Here is a 22,911-nt window from a genome sequence, read left to right as displayed (position 1 = left end):
TAGAGATAAATTGATCTCGACCCTGCCTTTGCAATGCCGCTCAGCAGTGTTAAATGTCTGCATCACCACAAGCAACAATTGCAGATTTGGTCATGAAAGTACAGTGCTATTTTGACTTACAAATACAAAGTCAACCCCCAGCTTCTTCCGAACTATTTATGGCAATGCACGACAAAGCATCTTCTGTTTAGGCTCCTACTATTTCTGCATCTTCTGAGATACACGAGTTGTGTACCAAAATTCAGGAATTAGAAACTAAGTTTGATCAGTCAAGTAGGTCAGAATCGCAAGACAATCCAAAAGATATGAGGCAAAGATATAGTTCTCGTGATTCTTGTGGTCCTAGGACAGGTCGAAATGATAACAGGAGAAGGTTACCGTATTTTAATCCTTCAATCACATGTTACTACTGCCAAAATCGAGGTCATTTTGCACAATATTGCCAAATTCGCCTAAGCCATGAAATGGAGGCTAATGTAAAGAAAGTACCAACACAGAATTTTCATTAGGGAGCACTTATGATTGCACTCATCATACAGTGACTCCAGACAATGTACCAAGTAAAGGAAGATCGAAATGTAAAGCAAATACTATTTGGAAGAATAGTAATATTCCTAGTTCTAGATATACAGGGAACGACCGTAGTGTGGATATTCGACTGGACACACGTAATTTTGTAAGTGGTACTTTACATGATGGTAAAGGAATTTCATTGTTGTTTGATAGTGGAGCGACACGCTCTATCATTTCTTCTTCTACAGTGCAAAATTCAAAGTATTTATCCTCTATACAACCAGTCTCAGTTGATGTAGTAAAACTAAAGTTGGGTAATGGTCAGTTTATTCATGCGTATAGCACAATAACATTTCAGGTCAAAATTCAGGGTCATGAATTTCAGCTTTCTGCTTTAATTGCTGCAAACCTGACAGGTATTGACTTAATATTAGGTAGTCAAACTCTGAAGGAATTGAATGGATCTTTGGACTTTACCACAAACTGTTTTAGAATTAAACAAGCCAAAGTTTTCCTTAGGCCAGTGCAGAGATTTGTTATTTACCCAGGTCAGCAAAGATACATTACTGTACAGGGACGTCTTCCACTATATGCACGAAATGCAGATGTGGTTATTAAACCGTTTCCTCTAATATCTCGTATGTGTCCTTCACGAATGTTAGTGAAAATGCATAAAGGTAGAACAAAGATTCTACTAAGGAACATGGGTAACCAGAAATTTTGTCTGCATCCTTCTCGCACAGTGGCTCATTTAGATTCAGCAGATATCATTACGGTCACAGAAGACATACCTACTGATTCTCTAGATTTTCTCAATGTCATGAGAGACATCGAAAAACCGTCTCTTTTTCGAACCAATTCTGACTCCAAAGAGAAACGTGATGCAATTACACGATATAATTTACATCGTTATCCACATTTGACAGCCGATGATCCCCTGGTTTCCAAATCCGAACAGGAAATCATGAGAGATAACATTAATTTGGAACAAAGTATTCTGAATGCTTCAGAAACAGAAAGCATATATGAATTTCTAGACTCACGTAGAGATGCATTTTCTCTTTATGGTGAATTATCTCACTGTCCAAATTATGAGGCTGATATTACGCTTACTAACGATGAGCCATTTTACATACGTCCCTATAGACTTTCAGATGAGGACAAAGTCATTGTCGCCAGTGAGCTTGACAAATTAGTGCGATTAGGAATCTTAGCGGTAGGACATCAGTCTTATACCTCACCAGTTTTCCTCATTCCAAAGAAGGGAACAAAAGACAAAAGGGTTGTCACAGATTTTCGCTACTTGAACAGTAGAATAAAACGTCTCAATCACCCTTTTCCATTACTGAATGAGACTATCCGTACCATAGGGTACTCTGGAGCCAAAGTTTTGGGTGTTCTAGATTTGAAGTCTGCATTCTTCTGTCTGCCACTTAGTGTTCATGCACAACAATATACAGGTACAGTATTGCTTCATTTCATGGAGGAAAGCATTACTATTATAAACGCCTACCACAGGGATTGAATTTATCTCCAGCAATCTTTCAGTCGCAAATTAATGATATTTTGGCAACGATCCCAAATTCAAATAAGTTCTGTATTGCTCATCATGACGATATTATTGTGTACAGTGCAGACAAACAATCGCACAAACAACACCTCCAGGCAATTTTTAAGGTTTTAATGGACAACGGATTGAAAATCTCTCCGAAAAAGTGTAGCATTTTTCAAAATTCAGTCCGATATATGGGACATTTGCTCTCAATAACCACAGAAGTTGAGGCTTGTATCCAACCTTTGCATGACAGATGTGCAGCGATCAGGAACACACCGAAACCACACAATGTTAAGTCAGTAAGACGATTTGTAGGTGCAGTTAATTATGTGGCTTCATTTTTCCCAAATATTCAAGCACTATTGAGACCATTACATCATTTGAGTCGTAAGAGAAAGGTATTTTAAATGGACAGAGGAACATCAGTGTGCATTTCAAAGTATTAAAGAGTTGTTGTGTAATCCACCTATATTGCATATGCCACAGAAATATGGTCGTTTTGTATTATATAGCGACACATCACAAGTAGCAACAGGATCATACCTGACACAAAGAGTTAATGGCAAAGAGAATATTATTGCATATTACTCTAAGATATTACCACCAGCATGTCAGAGGTATAGTGTAACTGAATTAGAAATGATGGGTCTATTTATTAATGTGACAGCATTCAAACATTTATTGCAAAATGTAGAATTTGAGGCATATGTTGATCACTCGGCCATTGTTGAATTGTTTAAATCGAAACAAGAACCAGCAACTTCACGCTTACGTAAGCTTCTGTTCAAATTGTCAGAATATACATTCCAGGTTGGTTACAAAAAGGGCTCAGAATTGGTTTTGGCAGATTATTTGTCTAGAGCACCACAGGAATTCCACTCTGAAATAGATCAGGTTGCTCAAGAGGTCAGTTCTTATGAGGATTTTTCAACTCTACCTAAGGAGACATTTAATCCAATCATGACAAGGTCAAAGGCAAGGTCAATGGGAGTCAAAGTTCCAGATTTATTTCCGAATAAAGTCACAAAGGAGTCCAAGCAGGATTCCCCAGCCAAAGAATTAACAAATAGAGTTAAAAGGACATCCATTCCTAAGGCAACACATTCTAGTGATCATGTTACACAGAGACCACAATCTGAGTCACAAAAGAGGACTACACCAGTTGTTTCTAATGACAAGAGAGAAACATATATTCAAAGGCCTACTATTACTATGCCGAGTGAAAATCGACATACATTTAGCCCTGACATGTTAGTTGTGCCAAATTTTACAAGTGTTTCTCAACCTTAAGAGCCAAGATTAGTGGATCAGAGTAGACATAGAGTGCAAGAGGTAATCAGAGAACCACCACCAGAATTATTTGTTCAGCCAAAGCCAGTCATAACAAACATTGATCATTTGGTTACAGGGCACATTCCAAAACAAAAGGAATTGAATAAAGTCATGAAGGCAATTCAAGGAAAGCTGATCAAAAACTATGATCTGCCATTTGATGTAAAAGAGTTGCAAATTCAACAACAAACTTGTCCTTACTACAAACCAATTTATGATTTTCTTGCACATGACATTATTCCAAGTAATGTTAAGCATGCTAGAACTGTTCGTTCTCAAGCAGAGGATTATTTGTTATGTAATAGTTTGTTATTCAGGATATTTTTGCATGAGACTAATGATGCTAAGATGACTCTTCAGTTAGTCGTACCTGAGACTATGGTAGACCAAATAATATCTCGATATCATGATGACTTGTTAAGTAATCATCAGGGTGTAATGCGTACATATTTGACCATTAGACAGCATTTCTATCTGCCCAATATGTTTCAACGCATCAGTAATTATATTCAGGCATGTCTCCGTTGTCAAGAATTCCGTAAGAAACCGGACAAATTGAGACAATATCATGCTCGCATTCCTGATTTTTATCGTCCTTTTGACAGACTTAGTCTGGATTTCAAGACTATGCCCACAACGGCTACAGGATTTAAACATTTGATGGTTGTTTGTGATGAGATCACTAGATTTGTTGTATGTGTTTCTCTTAAGACTCTTGATGCTGAAACAATATGTGAAGCATTATTGCAGAGGGTAGTCACAACCTTTGGTCCACCGTCTTGTATCATAAGTGATGCAGCAGCTTCTCTTACAGGAAAATTAGTGGAGCTCTTAAGTAAAGCTTTAGGCATTGAACAAAAGTTCATCAGTGTAAGCAATCATGGAAGCTTACAGGTTGAAAGACACATGAATTCAGACTCTTTCAAATTTCCTCAAAGTGAACTTAAATCAGTTTGGTACGGATTGGGTACGATTTGTCCCAACATCAGCCTATGCATATAACACATTTTCCTCTCCTCAGTTAGGTAACTATAGCCCATTTGAACTTGCATTTGGACGTAAGCCGCCAAATCTTACAAATTTATCATTCAATCCAATGGCAGGATTATCACAATCTCATGGAGAATATGCTGCATTGTTAAAGAAACGATTTGATCATTTGTCAAGGGTAATGTTGGTCTTGCAAAAGAAGCAACAAGATGCTCAAAATGTTAAGATAAGTGCAAAACTGGACAAAGGTGCAATTTATTCAACGGGTCAATTAGTGTATCTATATAAGCCAACGTCTTCCTCCTTGACTGCAAAATTGCTGCAGAATGGTGTGGACCACTAGTGATCCATCAAGTTTTAGATAGGACTCATTATTTGTTGGCCACTCTCAAAGGAGAAATTCTTAGTGATGTATTCAATTATAACAGGCTTAAACCATGTTTTGTAAGAGCATCTTCTGAAACTAAGAATATCATCAACATTCAGAAATTGCAAAATGTCTTGAAAACGAAGGGTTCATCAAGTGAAAAGCTTGCACGAATGCGAAATGTTTTGAGTAGTAACACTTCTAATGCAGAAAATATTAATGTCATGCAAGATGCACATATTGAGTTTCATGATGAGTTTGGTAACATTTTGCCAGGGGTAACTTCAGATCACATCATGTGTCTTATGACCACTAAGCCAATGAATATTGCATCCTTTTTAGAGAATAGAGCACATAATGAAGGATTAGCACTTCCATATCCTTCCATCAGAGATTGCATATTAAGGCAAAAGAAAGTTTTTGCAAATGCTCCACAAGGAGACATGAAAGTCCAACGTGCTCGATACAAATTGGGTGAATTACAGGTTCTGGTCACCTATCAGACACCATGTTTTCCATCAGGCTTTAAGAGTCATGATTTTTGGTGGGATGTAGGAAAATATTCCAACACGGGGGAAATAATGAATTTTCTCCATGAAAAGGGATTGAACATTACAGGCAATCCAGGCAGGATGTTGCAAACATGATACGGTTAGTATGTACAGTATAACTGCATATTGCCTTAAGTTCAGATGAACAGGTGTTTTAACCCACGATTGTATGAATGGAATGCGTCATGGCAATTACCTGCATACCTGTTAAGTGGAAGTCATTGTACTGTATGGTGTAACAATATAAGCTTTATTGTTAACAACACCACCAAGTGACCTAGTTTCATCTTTTATGACAAATGTGTATTGAGTATACCTTATTTCTCCTTATGAATTCGTTCAAACGTTTACCCGGCAATTAGAACATATCTGGAATATTAGCAACATGGGTTTTCATATATTGAGAAATATTTTAAGGATATTTACATTTGCATCATTTATGTTATAATGAAGGCTATTCAGAGACAGCATTGAAGATGTGCAACTTTTGCTTACAGCAACAGTTATCGAAGCAAATGAAAGTATAGATCTTTTGAGGAAATTATGTTTATATTTTCTTTTCCTCAAATATTCATGCAAAAGTAAATTTCATCAAGAAGTTGAAAATACAAGGTGTTAAGTATATGTTAATTTGAAGAAAGATTTGTTGATGTCATAGTCTATGGGGTCTCTTTTATGGTATCGAATATCTGGTACTTTGGTACTTTACTAGATCAATTCGGAGTGCATACCTAGGGTCACCATGCTATCGAGTCACATCTTCTTGATTTTCTTGAAGTGGATGTATATGATTCACAAGGTTTCAAAGCAGTTTTGAAACTACTGTATGCCTTCATTAAAGAGGAGGTACTTTGTAAATGAGTTTGTAATATTTTAAGGTTCTTTTTTTAATGTACGAATTTGTTTTATGGAACGCTGAGGTGTTCTGTTCAGTTAAAAGATAACTAAGTCTAGTATTCTCTGATCTCTCCCCAATTCACGGCATGATTTCACTTTTGATATAAATGTATTATTGATGTATGAAATGCATAAATGTAGTTTGTAAGAGATACTGCATATTTTGCTGTGTCATGTAACTTTAAGATACCTTAATGATATTTTTTTTAGATTACATCATATGATGTCATCAATTTTGAAGAGGTACACAATATTTTCATGGAGAATACTGTAGTGTCAATGTATATAACATATGATCATTTTAATAATTCGTAACCAAGATGTTAACCTTTGAGATATATGAAGACCATTTATTGAAGTCAACGAAGATTAATGAATGTGCTTACACTACCTTGTTGAGATTATGATAAGTTAAAGCGGTATGATGTTAAAATTTTGGAGTATCCAAAAATTTTAAAAGATTGAGGGGGATGTTATGAAATAGTGATACCATCTCTTTGATGTTACCGAAACACTCCATCGAGACACCTTACAGGCCTCTTATGTATTTATCTAGGTCATGGATTCAGTTTTCCCACGAGAAGTTTTAACTATCTTATTGAATCTTGGTACAGGGCCTTTTCCCAAAATAGATTCCATTATGTCTGTGGAACATTCGAGAAGGTTCTCTCACGTGGTATGGAAGTTTCCATAGAAAGGGGATGGACTTCCAAACTCCCAACCAATCAGGGCAGATCAGTGCCAGTGCACTTATTTTTATATCGTTAAGTTAATACAGGATGGTCAGGTTATTGGCTGCCTACTGATTGTGCGCAGAGGGATTTTGTAGAAGTAAGGTATAAAAGGGCATGGGGCCGAAAGTTTACCCACTCCGTCAGAAATTTATCACTCCGTCAGCGCTCCGTGATCAGCAGGCATGAGACTCTTCCGCGGAAACGCGGATTTCCGATTTTTTTTTTTTTCATTTTCGCGTTTTTTCTCGTAATTCGCGTTTTTTATTATTTTTTTTATTTATTTATTTATTTCATTTTTTTTTTGGACCGAACATGCTGGACTGTGAAGGAAAGGAACACCGAATTTGACCAGTGGTGAAATCAAGTAGCACAAAGCAAGCAAAAAAAGGCTTTTTTGGTTCAAAAAAGCTAATGGATAAATTAAACAAGCAGAAATTCCACACTTTTTTGGCGAGTTACGTGATGTGGTAGATTCCATCTAGAGTCCACCATTTTGCATCTTAGCCCTGACAAAATTCTAAAGGGGAGAGGGACACTCCCTCCCCTTAAACCCCTCCCCCAGGACGGCGATCGATAAATTTCAGATTTTTTTTCCCCGGCTCAGTCTCATCCCTGGATCAGTTCGTCGCTTCGTCATTGCTTCGTCACCATTTTCATCACTCTTTCTAATTGTTTAATTGACGGAGTCAAGTCAAGTCAAATCATTGTGATTTAGTTTTATTTGTGAAGAGAATCGACAGAGAAGAAATTATACCGAATCAATAATCAAATCCTATCTCGTCAAATTGTTTTTCTGTGAACTCATTGTTTTCTTCCGTTTGAGACATCTCCTGAAGAAGCATAAATACGGCATCAAGATATCCCAGTACCTTTCTATCGCGAGTCCCGATATAGTATCACTATCGGAGGAGCCGGGCTCGTCACAATATTACATCACAAGCCTGGTTTTCTCATGCAACTATATTATGCGAATCATGTGGACTTCCAATCGGCTGGGGCAGCGTTGGTGGGTGGGGGATGTCCAGATGTTTTATAGCTGAGATTCTGTCATCTGTGGTGATAGGTTCTAAGATGTTTTCTAGCTGTGATTCTGCCATCTGTGGCGATAAGTTCTATATGTTTTGTAGCTGCGATTCTGTCATCTGTGGAGATAGGTTCTAACATGTTTTGTAGCTGAGATTCTGTTATCTGTGGGGATAGGTTCTATATGTTTTGTAGCTGCGATTCTGTCATCTGTGGGGATAGGTTCTAAGATGTTTTGTAGCTGAGATTCTGTCTTCTGTGGGGATAGGTTCTATATGTTTTGTAGCTGCGATTCTGTCATCTGTGGGGATAGGTTCTAAGATGTTTTGTAGTGAGATTATGCCATTTGTGGGGATAGGTTCTAAGATGTTTTGTAGCTGAGATTCTGTCTTCTGTGGGGATAGGTTCTAGGATGTTTTGTAGCTGCGATTCTGTCATCTGTGGGGATAGGTTCTAAGATGTTTTGTAGCTGAGATTCTGTCATCTGTGGGGATAGGTTCTAAGATGTTTTGTAGCTGTGATTCTGTCATCTGTGGGGATAGGTTCTATATGTTTTGTAGCTGCGATTCTGTCTTCTGTAGGGATAGGTTCTAAGATGTTTTGTAGCTGTGATTATGCCATCTGTGGGGATAGGTTCTAAGATGTTTTGTAGCTGTGGGGATAGGTTCTACGATGTTTTGTAGCTGAGATTCTGTCTTCTGTGGGGATGGGTTCTAGGATGTTTTGTAGCTGCGATTCTGTCATCTGTGGGGATAGGTTCTAACATGTTTTGTAGCTGAGATTCTGTCATCTGTGGGGATAGGTTCTAACATGTTTTGTAGCTGAGATTCTGTCTTCTGTGGGGATAAGTTCTAAGATGTTTTGTAGCTGTGATTCTGTCATCTGTGGGGATAGGTTCTAAGATGTTTTGTAGCTGAGATTATGCCATCTGTGGGGATAGGTTCTAAGATGTTTTGTAGCTGAGATTCTGTCATCTGTGGGGATAGGTTCTAAGATGTTTTGTAACTGTGGGGATAGGTTCTAAGATGTTTTGTAGCTGTGATTCTGTCATCTGTGGGGATAGGTTCTATGATGTTTTGTAGCTGTGTGATAGGTTCTAAGATGTGTAGCTGAGATTCTGTCATCTGTGGGGATAGGTTCTAAGATGTTTTGTAGCTGTGATTTTGTCATCTGTGGGGATAGGTTCTAATATGTTTTGTTGCTGTGATTATGTAGTCTGTGGTGCTAGTTTTCAGTTCGTAGTGCTCTTCAGCCGTGACGTTTTGGTTCCGCTGGGCGAGTCTTGTGAAAGGCACTTTGCTTTCAATCGCTGTAGAAAGCTTCTTAGGGTGGGTTTACCTGATTTGCTGATTTAATTGGTGTAAGCTGCGTGCAGGGGATTGGTTAGTTTGTTGCTTTGTGTTTGTTCTCTGTAGGTATTGTTACCATGGGCGTAGATAGCTTTTCTAAGGTGGGGACAGGGCGGATGCTCATGGAATACAGAAAGACGTCATACTACAAAACATTCGTCACTTTTATCAATATCTGAATTTCCGGAATATGCTAATAACGTTATAGGGACACGTTAGCTCTTATTGTTAGAGTTTCAACATACTGAGCTTTAAATGGTCAAATCAGTTCAATTCATTTCAGTGACTGCCAAATTAAGAGGCTCTCGATATTGCCAGTACCGAATATTCCGACTAACCTTTTTCTTCTAACGATTTTCGTGATGGTTATCTTTTTCATTAGAAGCCTGAAAAGTAGGTGGCATGGGGATATTTCGTGTTACATCCCTTGCTGCGCAAAAAGTGGTGGAGACATGTCTTCAACGGGTTCTACGCCCATACATGTTATCAGTTTATAGTGCCTTTGTTGCTGTGATTTTATTTCATGAAGAAGAAGAAGAAGTAAAGGTATTTATTTGTAAAATATCTTGCGAAATCCTCATATTAGTTCTTGTGAAAACGCTGATTATTATATGTAGCTTTAAATTGTGACTCATTCACTGATATTGACAACAACAAAAACCTCGATTTTACAGGCTGCAAAGAAATTAATAAATCCGGACATAACTAAAATTGTATTTATTCAGAATCCTCTTACATTGCCTTCTTAATTAATCAGGATCTATTTTTTGTGGCTTGTATGTTAAATATCATGAACGAAAGTACATGTGGTGCAAAACATTGGGTCAATTGTGGCAATTTTAGTTCCCTTTAGGTCTCCAAGGAGCATCGTACGAAAATTGTTTACTATACTGAGTGAAGAGGTTTGTTTACAAGTGACGAAAACTTCCGGCTCGAATAGCAAAAAATCTACATGGTCATGATACGGAAAGTTGATGGTGCCATGAAAGGCCAACTTGTCAGCTATCCAGTGATGGGTAGCGATTAGCTAGTGAGAACTGCTATCAGGACTTAAAGACCACATTACTTGTATGATTTAGTATGGCAGTCAATGGGTCTTTCAATTTGCGTATGCTAACTGGGGGCGTTGTTTCAGAATATTGTCGTCTCATTTGTAAACAAAAATGGTGTGTGATATTGTGATAGAGGATTTAAGTTGATTGGGACAAGGTTGATGTTTTGTTATTTTTTTTTTATCTTAGTAGTCGTTCAGATTTTAAGTGCTTTGTAACAATAGGTAAGTATTTCACGTTATTGTAGATGTCATTTTATCGGTTAGTGTTTTAGTAGGTATATTAGTCAGTTAATATGGAATCATACATGTTACAAGGCCGCCTAGTATTGCTTTAGACGCGTGATTGATTACTATTTGATAACCTTTTCTCCAGACATGGTGAAGAGATGCTGACGAGAGGTAGATCTTGACGGTTACCGGAACCAGTAATTTTTTTTCCTAGGAGGGTTAGGGGCAATTATCATATATAGGCGTATCCAGACCCTCGCGCATGTGTGTTACTCGTGGCTAGTAGTAGTACATACAGTGTGTGCGACGCGATTCAAGTTTTGCATATGCGTTCATGTAGCGATGGAGACCTGTTCGACTGACACCCAGATTTTAGACACAATGTTCGGATTTCATATGCTGTCATCAATGTGCGCGACGGACATTAATTTAATGGTTTGTTTAATGTTAACCTGCTAGCCTACATTACATGCATTTCTAGCTTCACGGTAAACTTTAAGGTTACGGTAAACTTTAAAATTCTATACATGATACTAATATAGTAGGCCTACATACAAAATTAAGCCTGCTTTTATGAACTATCACTATCAGTTCTATCAGATATTACTATCAGATATTGCATCACCAGCCGATACGCAGACTATTAGTCACCTACATTAGCCACAACACCTCCAGAAAATTAATAATTGAAGTGACGATTTGATCGCGCTTTAATTTGTATTTCTTTAGCCTGTGTCCCATCACTTATATTATTCAATTCTCACTTGGTAATCCTTGGCCAAAAAGCAAACTGCATTACGTGTAAAACTGTACAGCGGAGATCTACTGCTTTGTACAGCGTACATAGTGCCCACACGTGTATTACAGCGATCAATGAGTAACGCGTGTGTATGAGTAACACGCATGCGCGAGGGTTTGGATACGCCTATATATGATAATTGCCCCTAACCCTCCTAGGAAAAAAAATTACGCACACTGGATCTGGATCAGAGGAGAAAACATATTATGTTTACACGTGACTAATCAGGTGTAGTCATTCCTTATGTGATATATGAAATTCGCTATGCACGTATACTTTACATCCGATGTTAACATTACTAAATACATGTTAATCTACAAGTTAAATGTATAATTTATAAAAAAAAAAATTGTTATATGGTGAAAGGACGAATTTAAATGAACGACCTTTACAACATTGATTCTAAAATGAATTTAATCAATGGGTTCGATCCGAATCAAACTTATGTTTTACAACAGAGATTTGATTCGAAGCTCGCCGTTGCACTCGAAGACGGTAATACATAACTCTGATGTAAAAAGACCCTCAGAGAATATGTTCTCAACATTATGTACATGTTTCCCATTGGGACTTCTTGCAACTTGCACACAGGCCCGTTGTCTCGGATTCCGAGTTGGAGTTGGACCAGCAGTTTCAAGCAAGGGCGTCATTCTCGTGCACTGTAACTTTTGAAAGTTTTATAACACATTGTATCACAAAAATTGCATATGGGTGGGTAGAGATCTGTGTGAATTTTATACGGGACTTCTCCGTGTGATATGTATCATACATAATTATGGTTGGTGGCAGAGTTTGGTTAGTATCGTCAAAGACAGTGTGTATACATTGTGTATAGTATTTATTGTCTACGAGACCCCGCCTGAAAGGAGAATGGATACTTTATAATCCGCGTGTTTACGGCTGTTCCTCGTGTAGGACACATCTTTCCCAAATCACCGTTCTCGCCTTAAGTGCGAGACATTTATAGCTGAAGAATGAGTCTGAATTATATCCAAATAATGTGCAATACTGATTTTGAAAGCTTTTATTATTTTCACTGTAAAAAAGTGGCTTTGATATTATAATAATTTAATGAAAAACATGAACACATTTAATAAAGTATATGCCTGGGTATAAGTGAAATGTTTGTCACCATTCCTGATATTTCAAATTGAAGGCCTAAGCATGTATAGTTAACAACCAGAAAAGTCTCATAGTAATGCACCACTGTGCTCCTCCATCCGTCCAATGGACCTATTTTACCATAGCCATACCCCAAACCTTGATATATGGATTATATATTATAAGAGAATACTAGTATATATCTGGGCTATAGTAAAATATTTACACGTAGAAGCTCAATACAGAAATATAGACTAAAATTGTTGCCATTGCTATGGAAACGTAGCCTCTGTTTACACTTGTATTCTAAAAATTTCCACACCGAGGGAAAACGTGAGAAACCTACAAAATTATCCAACCCCCCTCCCCCGACTAACCCACACGACTCCACTCTGTACCGACTCCACAGATCTCTTCTGATTTTAGTCGTTGATCGAAAATGTTCAAAGGCCTACACCAACAAAGAAACCATTATATGCTGTAGCGTATATATATCATGCCTTCCACTCTTTAGATACACGTCTGTCCACAAATGAAACTGCCACAATCCGAGGTTTCAAGAAAATATTAGCAACGCTTTACCTGAGTAATTAATCCATTAAAGATCTGGCATCAACTTTTGATAAACATACAACCTTCGAAAACCAGGTCCGTATACCCGGGACATTGATGCCACGAGTACCCCCCCCCCCCTCCCCCACAACACTACAACCACCCAGCCTTTGCCTTTAATTGTTCCTCAAATATGGTATATTATGACAATGGGAATACACTATTCTTCATCTAATAATTTCACGGGCCTCCTAATTGACCCTAATACCCCCCCCCCCGGCGGTCCCACCTCGCCTCTCGTACGGCCTGCAGTTTTTAACCCTCTCCCTATCACGTGGTCGCCTTGCGTCGCCTTTTCGTGAAGTGTAAAAGTTTCGTTTTACCGTCTGCTTGTTTCGAGAGGACTACTTTAATACACATCGGATCCCTTTCACACGCCAATCTGGCCTCTTTTAAATATTTTGGTTCCGTTTCAGGTGGTACAACCTTTCCAAGTAAACTATCTTCCAACTTCTGTGAAACATTAACGTTGGAAGTCCGATTCGTCTGTACATTCACAACATCTTTGTTAATACCACTTTTAGCACTTTGTTGGTGGTCTACGCTGTCACTTTTTGCAATTAACGCTGTAACCTGTTGCCGTTTTATGATTCTAGGTAGTTGATTATCAGCCTGAACCTCCAAGCAAAATCTCGAACTGACGTTATTGAACTTATGAAGGACTTTTCCATGTGCTTCGACATCCTTTATAGAACAATCTGTATAAAATTTCGTCGATAAATTTCTAAAATATTCCAAATCATGGTCAAATTCGTCACCGTATGCTTGTATTTTCATCCACAGAGTTCTATTAAAGAAATTATACAAATATTGGTCTGCGTGGTTATTTTGTCGGATAAACAGCTTTGTGGTCTCGTTTCTGACGATGTGTTTCCGAGATTGTATATTTCTCGCAACGTAGAGTATATCCGTCCAATCCCAACACATGAGCCTCCGTAGCAAGACCAACGATTCGTCGAAGTACTCATTAACCAAAACCAAGTCAAACTGACCATTTAAGTAATTTACATAATTAGTAATCGCTACTTTATCCTGAGAATGTTTAACGCTCAATCCTAAATCAAATATCTGATTATTCTGAAAATAATAGTGATTTGCATTCCTCATCTTTTTCCTTAAGTCTTTTGCGTTGACAGCCAGCGTTGTGGCAATATTTTCAAAAGAGGTCTTTCTCACCGAGGATGGAAGATATCTCTTCATCCCAAAAAACGAAATAACAGATAACCACTGATCTAACGGATCTCTTACGATGGTGATATATTTGGTACCGTTTGTCATAAAGGAATCGAAAAACCTTCTCGAAAATCGTAAATGTACATTAGATATATTGTACCCTCTCAACGCATCTGAATTCCCACTTCTGACACCAATCGGCGGAAGAAATCTCTTACGAAGTGTATCGGTTAGTGGATAATAAGGAATATGTCCATTAGAGGAGCCTTTCAAGAAGACGAAAGAAAGATTTCTGGCGAGACCGAAACGGTTTAGAATCGATCTTAGCGTTGTGCTACCTGTTTTATGTGTCTTGATGAAAGCAAGATTCGAGAGTGATTCACATTTCGGTTGCGACATTGGATAACTGGCGACAGAAGTGGTATGAGTTACCGATGTTCGATTAACTGAATATCGCGATGTTTCATTAGCAATAAGTCGTGTCTTGTTATAACTATTATCCGGTGTCGGTAGTGGTATAGAAGTATTATCCGAAAATGGCAATGCTGCTGGATCCAACATTCGTAAAATTCCTGTTGACCTGAGCGTTTCCATGGGCCTAATAATCTGTTTCCTGATAAAAAAAAAAGATATAAAAAAAGATAAAAAATACTAGAAAGAAAGGAATACAACAGAAAGTTATAATTTCAAAAATTGAAGTTACGGTTATAGTGTCGACGTACCTAGGCCTATACCACGGAATGTGTATATATTATATCCAATAGGAAACATTGTATCGTTATATTAAATAGTGTTTCGATATTATTATACATGCTGATATTGTAAGATTCAATGAAGTTTACGCTAGACTTGAAATGTGAAACTCTTCGCCACAAAAAAGAAAAAGCGGCAAACTGTCAGGAAGTGAGTTTACTTTATAAAATTGCAAAATTGATAGCGGAGGTGTATGAAGCTAGGCTGTTTCTGGTGGGGTGCGGTAGGGTAGGGTGGTTAGGGTTGGATATAGGGTGGGGAATGTACCGACAAAAGGTATGACACTAGAATCAGCAGTTTCAGATATTTTTTTAGTCCTGACTGTGATTTCCGAGCACAAATATACAAGCCAGAAAGAAGAATTATTCCTATTTGGTTTGTACTGTAATTACTGGGACGTGATGGGGATTACGAGCCAAAGCCTCCGGAAGTCCAAGAATTTTCAGCTAGCCCTATCATTACTTTTTCGTAGAAATTTGCAAATACAAAACGTGCATCTGAAAAAGAGGAAGGTAAATTTGGTCTAGTTCAGTACTCGTGGCTCTAGTATAACCAAACGTGTCTGTGTGTGGTGCGGGGAGGTGAATTCACAATTCCCCGACTAAATTAGGAAAGGGCCTGAACCTTATGGGAGGGACAGAAATGAATGATTTTTTCATAAACCAAATGAGACGTACTGGGTCGACTCTCTTGTAGGAGGTCCGGTGGCGAAACTTTTTTTGTTCTCTGAATAATCGACTACGCATACGGATGGGGGGGGGGGAGATTAAGATTGGTGCAAAATACAGCCCTCCCCTTTCCGTGCACCCCTGGGTGCCGCCACCGCATTCAAATATTCCCTCATAGTGAATTTAAAGGGGGGGGGGAGAAAGATGAATCTAACTTTCATGTCTTTAAGGAAACAAGTTACAAATATATTCGCGCATATGGATTCATACTTATTGTATTTTTAATGCGGGTCATTTATTCTATTCTTTAATTAACATTAACGGCCATAATTTAGGAAACAACTGAAATGGCCAAGTAAGAGTCTTTGAGGTGTTGTGCTCCCACATTGGTTACGTTTTATCGATCTTTGCAAAAAATCAGTAGTAATCGGAACTTGAATACTCAACTATTTTCTGCATAGTAGTTGGAATTTGCGCGATCACCAGTCAAGGCCTAGACGCAACGGCGGTTTTGTGTCATCTCAATAACTTTAACTTAAATCACATGTAACGTAGCTATGGTGTATCCTTTGTGGTTGATGTTCTTGCCGAGAACTCTGTAGTCTTGTTCAAGACCCTAGCATTATGATGTTACTTTGCCTGTTACAATTAATATGAGCGCGCCCTCACATCCTCTTTCAAACATTTCGTCAAAACCAGGCTGTAATTCCTCTGACAAGTAGCTTTGTGGAAAGACGCCCTTAGATTGTGTTATAATTCGAGGATGTATATAGGCCTATATAGAACTAACGTCTTGGCCAAGACTACGAACGTTGTCGAGATATCGCAAGTCACATGTAGCCCGTTGCTATGCAGGAATCCGCGTGAGCGGCTCGTAAGTTTCCAGAATTCGTGAAGTCTCGTATATATAAAAAGAGTTGGCTATTGTCCCTTAGAAACATTGTATATTGACGGTGATTAGACCCAACCAAGCACGAGGACCCTTTTACGGTCCACCATATGAGGGACCTAATATGTCCGCAAATAGGGAGAGACCATCATATCGTCGTCATCGTCGTCGTCATCGTCATTGTTGTTATTATTATTATTATTATTATTATTATTATTATTATTATTATTATTATTATTATTATTATTAGTATTATTATTATTATTATTATTATTATTATTATTATTATTATTATTATTATTATTATTATTATTATTATTATTATTATTATTATTATTATTATTATTATTATTATTATTATTATTATTATTATTATTATTATTATTATTACGATTACATTATTATTATTATTATTATTATTACGATAACAGCCTTTAAAAGAAATCTTCGAGTCCTGAAAGTTGAACTTACTGCATGGTATTATCGATGACACTGTCAATCACCACCAGGATGTAAGCACAGCAAATGACAGACAGACTAACAAACAGATGTTTTACCTGCCAGAAAACAGAAAAGAAATGAAAGGAACAGATAATCAATAGCACTATAGCAATACAATATATAGGCTCTGAAAATAGCTAAAAGTTTACTCTTATATACTTGCACTCAAGAGATAACCCTGTCATGCGATAGCATACCTCCTCATGTCCGCAAACAAGTTCTTAGCAGCACGTCTGGTAAAATAGCTCCTTTTGGACTCCACTTCTTGGAGCTTTTAACTTGAAATGGTTAAATTGATCTTGACTATGGGAATTAGTATATCTTAAACACGATCAAAAGACTTAAACATGCAAGAAGAGCATATTTTTTATTCATATATTTTCCCGATACCTCGTTTCAAACATATTCAACTCATATGCCACTGTCCCCACCCCGGCATACACACAATTGCAAACCTGTTTGGGGAAAAAATATTCACACCCCGGCACCCACCCGGGCCCTCTCTTCCAACCTGTCATAATTGTTTTTTATTTGTATCTGCCTTAACATGTTTTCGCCAGGTCAACCTCCGCCAACGATTCAAGAAGCAGTCAGCTATAGTGTTTTTTTTTTTTTTTACCAACTGTTACATCAAATGTATTTGTAATACACAACAAACACACTACATCAACAAACGCACCCTATATGGATGTGTATATAAGATCTTTGTAATGGAATCGCTATGGCCGGCGTTAGCAAACTCAGTTCTTACTGAGCCAGAATGGTTCAACTTCGATACTCTCCAGTCAAAGTAAGCGAAAAGGAGACGAAGTCAAACGGGCAAATGATTCTTTTTTTAATCCTTCTGCTATCTCTTCTTTCATTTTTCAGAAAGTTGCCGCGTGTGTTTCTATACAATTGAATTCCCCCGAGCAAAATTCCAATTGAAAGTATCAGATTTCAATTCATGTTTTTGCTTCAGTTGATTTTTTTTTTCAAATGTTTTTCAATACTGCAACCCAAGAAGTATGATTATTCAATATTCCAAACAAAAAAAGATGTCAGTTTTAGCCTATGTTGATCTTGAAAATGAAAAAGTTGTTATGTTATCCAGCTCGTGAAAAGAACGTGCCAGAACATTGACAGAAAAACAAAACCGTGATACTACTTTTTTTTTCAGGCGATGATCCATTTTGTGAGTGTGAGGGTGTATAACCACCGCCCCCCCCCCATTTATCAACCCCACAATAAACATATTTAAAGTAGTTTTCAGCTCAATCTAACGTGCATGCATACCAAATAATAGATATAATTTATAGCCTAAATCACGATGTGCCTCAGAATACACAATTCACGGCTCAAGTTATTATTTCTGGGGATTATTGCCGCCTCCCCCCTCCCCTACACACACAGTCACGTCCGACCCACTACTGCCCCTTGCAGGGCCACTTCGCATCCTTTCTGTTAATCCTTTATCGGTCCCTGTATTCTATTTTAAATTCATAGATGAAAATATTTATTCTCATTTGGAACTTTGTGATAATATAATGCAAACAATTAATCATTGATGTAAAACACGCCTCAGTTTTGGTGCTAAAAACTGGGAGAAAATCTCGTAGTCTGCTTACTGTTCATCTTATTGAAAGTGAGCTGGACCCGTTACATGTTTTAGTAGAGATAATAAATGACCATATCTAACTCAACTAAAATAGTACTATTATATATCGAAGTCAACATATATAACAGTCAAAGGCTGACAATGCCTTGATGATCGAGAAAATCACCCACACATGCAGCTTAACACTGAAGGTGACATCAAGTTGATGCAATTTTTTTGTGATCATGATCTCTTGTAATGCATGCATGTTGCAGAGAATATGCAATTAACTATCAGTTGTGTAAGACTGAAAAAAATCAGGACAATTGAAGATGATTTAAAGAAGTCTTACGACTGAATCGTTGGTGAAATGGGTAGAATGAATTACCCAATGAGAGTTGACGACACACAGCCATGCATGTACATATGCTACACCTAAATTACACCTCTAGCTGAACAAAAATCTACCCTGTTATGGTATAAGGAAATTTGAAAATGCCATAATAGGCCAATCAATTTTAACATCGATCCTGTGGTAAGTTGGTTCGTGGCAACGGTTTTGATATATTATATTGTAGTGACGGTAGAAGACTTCTATGCTCTCAGGCGAACTCTGAAAGTGAATTTAGTGTGTAGGTCAATATAACAAGTTTACTGTGGTATAATTAAATTAAAAACGTTAGTACTGTGTCTGTATATACAATACGTGTTGGCTTAGTAACAATAGAAAACAAACAGTGTTTCAATAGCAATTATTGAGGCACAACGAGTTGAGATAGAAGTATAGGACTTACACGTAACCACATTGTAACTGGTACTTGTGCATACGCTGGTTTTAATATAGGCTATATATAGGATATTTGTGGTGACGGCTGAAAACCTCTATCATGCTCTGGCGAACTTGGATAGTGAATTTTGTGTGTAGGTCAATATAGCAATTTCATTGTAGTACTTCAAGCTACGACTTTAGATAGACGTATGGGACTCATACGCATTCACATATGGTAACTGGTACATGTGCATATCATGCTCAGGTTGTTGTTTGCAGTGGATGTAGGGTGGATTGTCGTCAGGTATCACCAGTCAGTTAATTCTGGTTTAGATTTGAACATTATTTCCTACATTTTCCTATTTACTCAGCTCCACTGTCCTATACCTAACTATTACGCTCCATCCTATACCTAACTTCTCCCTTCGTCGGAGCATACCCCCCCCCCCTCGAACCCCATCCCATCCCCATTCTGAACTAAATTTCTTGCGGTGCTCCTTTATATACACTAACATATGTGATATCTCTGGATAAGGGACACTGTGCCGATCTCATTGGCAAAACCAGATGTCTTGGTCAATTTTGGTTAGAATTAGTCAAGAAGGGTGGAGGCTGGTGAAGCCTGGAGTATGACCTAAAAGAAACCCTGGTAGGCCGAAATTGTCAAACTGGACAATATAAAGTGGTCACAATCATTGTCCAAATTATAACACATGCAGTACCACCTGAAAAAAAATCAAAATTGCTCAGAGAATTCCTTTCCGTCTTCACGGCCTGGGGAACTTCCACTAGGCCTAACATAAATTCACACTCGGAATGGGGAGGGGCGGCTTCCCAACCTGAAACAAAATTATTACGGCCGGAGTTTATAACTACTTTCGCATATACATCCACCAACATTTTTCACTGCAATGATTTTCACGCACGTATATGGTGCGGCCCCAAGACCGGAAATTTCACTGCAACTGAGATTGGTCTGACCCATGTTTCGCTCCCCACCGACCATCCCCGGTGTAGGCTGCAACCGAATGCAAACTACAGCTTTATCAGGGTCATTTCTCAAAATAAAAATGGTGTAAAATGATAAGCCTATATGGCTTTTTACCTGCGCTCATGATTCCGTGTTAAATGTATTAAAACGAAGGTACAACATTAATGGTGTTATAAGTATAAGGCTATGCAAATATTCGGTCGAGTTCTGCTTTACAGATATAAATTGTTAAAGTCAGTAGATTGCTAGATATGGCGGCCATGCATCTGATTCTATCACATGACGGGAAATCGACATATACCGACTTAAATCGGTACATGTCAACTTTAATCGAGATTATATCGGTTTCTAAGTTACACTAATTTTCAATAGCCATACACCGATTTAAATCGACATATACCACCGGTTCCCCTTGATCTGATGCAGATGGCCCGCCATCTGCAGACAGTCAGCCAGTAGGAAAGAAAGACGTTTCTGTGATTATGTAGAAATGCTTAAATACGATATACCGCCGTTCACAAATTCTGCATGCTAGTTGTAAATTGGGTCACAACAGATTGTGTATCTCTTTCAAACAACTTCACATATTTACATTTGCAGTTGTTCATAATTTTGTAGCCAAAACATTCAAGTATTGGCTTATGATATTGGCAAACCCACATATGAAGCCTCAAAACGCTTTTCCACTCAGAAACATACGGTCCTAGATAGCTGTAAAATAGTTTGGACAAACTTAAACACAACTAAGAGTGCTAACGAAACCCACCATTTTATAACAGTACTTAACAACTAGAAAGGAAAATAAATGACGCCGATAAATTTTAAAACTTCTTACCAAACGCATATGTGATCCCATAATAATATTCCTTTGATTAGTTTCCGTATTCTGTCAATTCGAGAAGAGGTGATGCCCACCTTGCCTGGCGTTGATAATATGTATTGCAGTATTTAGCATCTCCAGCATTGGGGCAAACTGTAGACCAACGTGGGCCCTCAGAACTGAATCCGTATGCAAACTTCAGCAGTTGAAACAGTATTGATAAAGACTAGTATATAGACCAGACTCATTCCCTTCTTTGCAGTCTCGGTCTTCCAAAGTTAATCATATATGCAATCACTTAAGGGATATATTCTCCGTACTGCAAACACGCTAGAGAAATGGTCAATACCTGTTATGTCCATCAACTGTATACAGAACAGATTCTGCCTTGGCAACTTAATAAGAGTAGGTTGCAACTGCCATTGTGATTTCCATATGACTAACGCATGGAAATGAAAATGCATATAGCATAAAAAAGGAAACAACCAAAAACACCTCTAAAGTTCAGTTGCGATTCTGGGTTATCGAGCACTTTGTTTTCAATGGTAACTTCATTCCTATTAAATGGACATGCTTCGTGATTTTCAGTTTCGGGTTGTTAAGTATATATGCCGATACTATACAAACCGAAATCAGCAGAACGACTTGCGTTATTGTTTATCTGGCATATACGTTACTGTGACAGAGGCCGTGGCGTATACTATACCTCTGAGCATACGTTGCAAGACAATGTCAAGGATCCCATTGACGAATTTACAGAAGCCCGGTGGAACAGGGGAAGAGAAGTGGGACACCCCTTGCCCCCTCACTCTGAGGGGCGGGGAGCTGTTTTTAGCTACATGGTTTAGAAAGAAACATGATAAATACCACAAACAAGCAAAACGATAATAATAATAATGTACGGCAAATCAAACGATGATAACCTAGCTGCTGGCCTTTTGGCGTCCCAAGTAATATGGTCGGTAAAAAGGTCTAAAAAAAGTTAAAGTTAAAGTTGTTAAAGTTGAAGGTTTACAGTCTTGTATGAGGCTAACGCCTCCTCACACGACTTTACAACTTAACCCCTGGTCATTGGTAACTTGTCACACCCACACACCAAAGTGTGCACAATTCAATCAATCTCTCCTGGGGCACCACAGTGCACCACAACCACGTGTCCCCCGGGGGACTTCCCATAGGGTGCAGCCACAAACCGGCGCACGCAACTATATTTACAAGTTACCTCGACAAGTCCCCATTTATACACCTGGGTGAAGAGAGGCAATGGAGATAAAGTGCCTTGCCCAAGGACACAACGTAATGATCTGGCCAGGGCTCGAACCTGTAATCCTTAGATAAAAGGACCTTATACTTGATTTGTTTTGCAAGTTTGCTGCTATTCAGCATCATTTTCTATGCTTGTTAGGGTATTAACAATATGGGGTGCCGTCTATGACAATTTTTTCAATAAAGTGATTGTGCACATGTAAAGTCTAAATTGAATATAAGTAGGTTACAGAGTATAAATGTATGCAGGTTATAACATAAATCATTATAAATGTGTTATGTTAGATGGTACATTTATATAAGTAATGTATCAACAAAACATAAACGGGTTACAGAATCAATCACTATTTAAAGGTTATATTACACTCAACTTTAGTTTACTATCATACGGTAAAAAAAA

At 38.0% G+C, this 22,911-nt stretch overlaps 1 protein-coding gene across 2 annotated transcripts in view; it reads right to left on the bottom strand.

The window, feature by feature from the left end:
- Positions 1-12,400: 12,400 nt before the first annotated feature.
- Positions 12,401-22,911, bottom strand: part of LOC139980531 (galactosylceramide sulfotransferase-like) — a 17,058-nt gene continuing 6,547 nt past the window's right edge. The window contains exons 1-3 of one of the 2 annotated variants that reach the window (XM_071992241.1): positions 21,261-22,873; positions 17,060-17,145; positions 12,401-14,891 (exon numbers count right to left, since the gene is read on the bottom strand). In XM_071992241.1, the coding sequence (XP_071848342.1) occupies positions 13,376-14,891; positions 17,060-17,145; positions 21,261-21,281 (1,623 nt within the window). In that variant the 5' untranslated portion in view covers positions 21,282-22,873 and the 3' untranslated portion in view covers positions 12,401-13,375. Of the gene's footprint in view, positions 14,892-17,059; positions 17,146-21,260; positions 22,874-22,911 lie in introns of those variants that run through there. The other variant, XM_071992240.1, reaches the window with a different exon arrangement.

The sequence above is a fragment of the Apostichopus japonicus genome, chromosome 15 (genome assembly GCF_037975245.1).
Source record: "Apostichopus japonicus isolate 1M-3 chromosome 15, ASM3797524v1, whole genome shotgun sequence".
NCBI classification, from domain to species: Eukaryota; Metazoa; Echinodermata; class Holothuroidea; order Aspidochirotida; family Stichopodidae; genus Apostichopus; species Apostichopus japonicus.
Note: the sequence above shows the minus strand (reverse complement) of the source record. Positions and strands in the feature narration are given on the sequence as shown.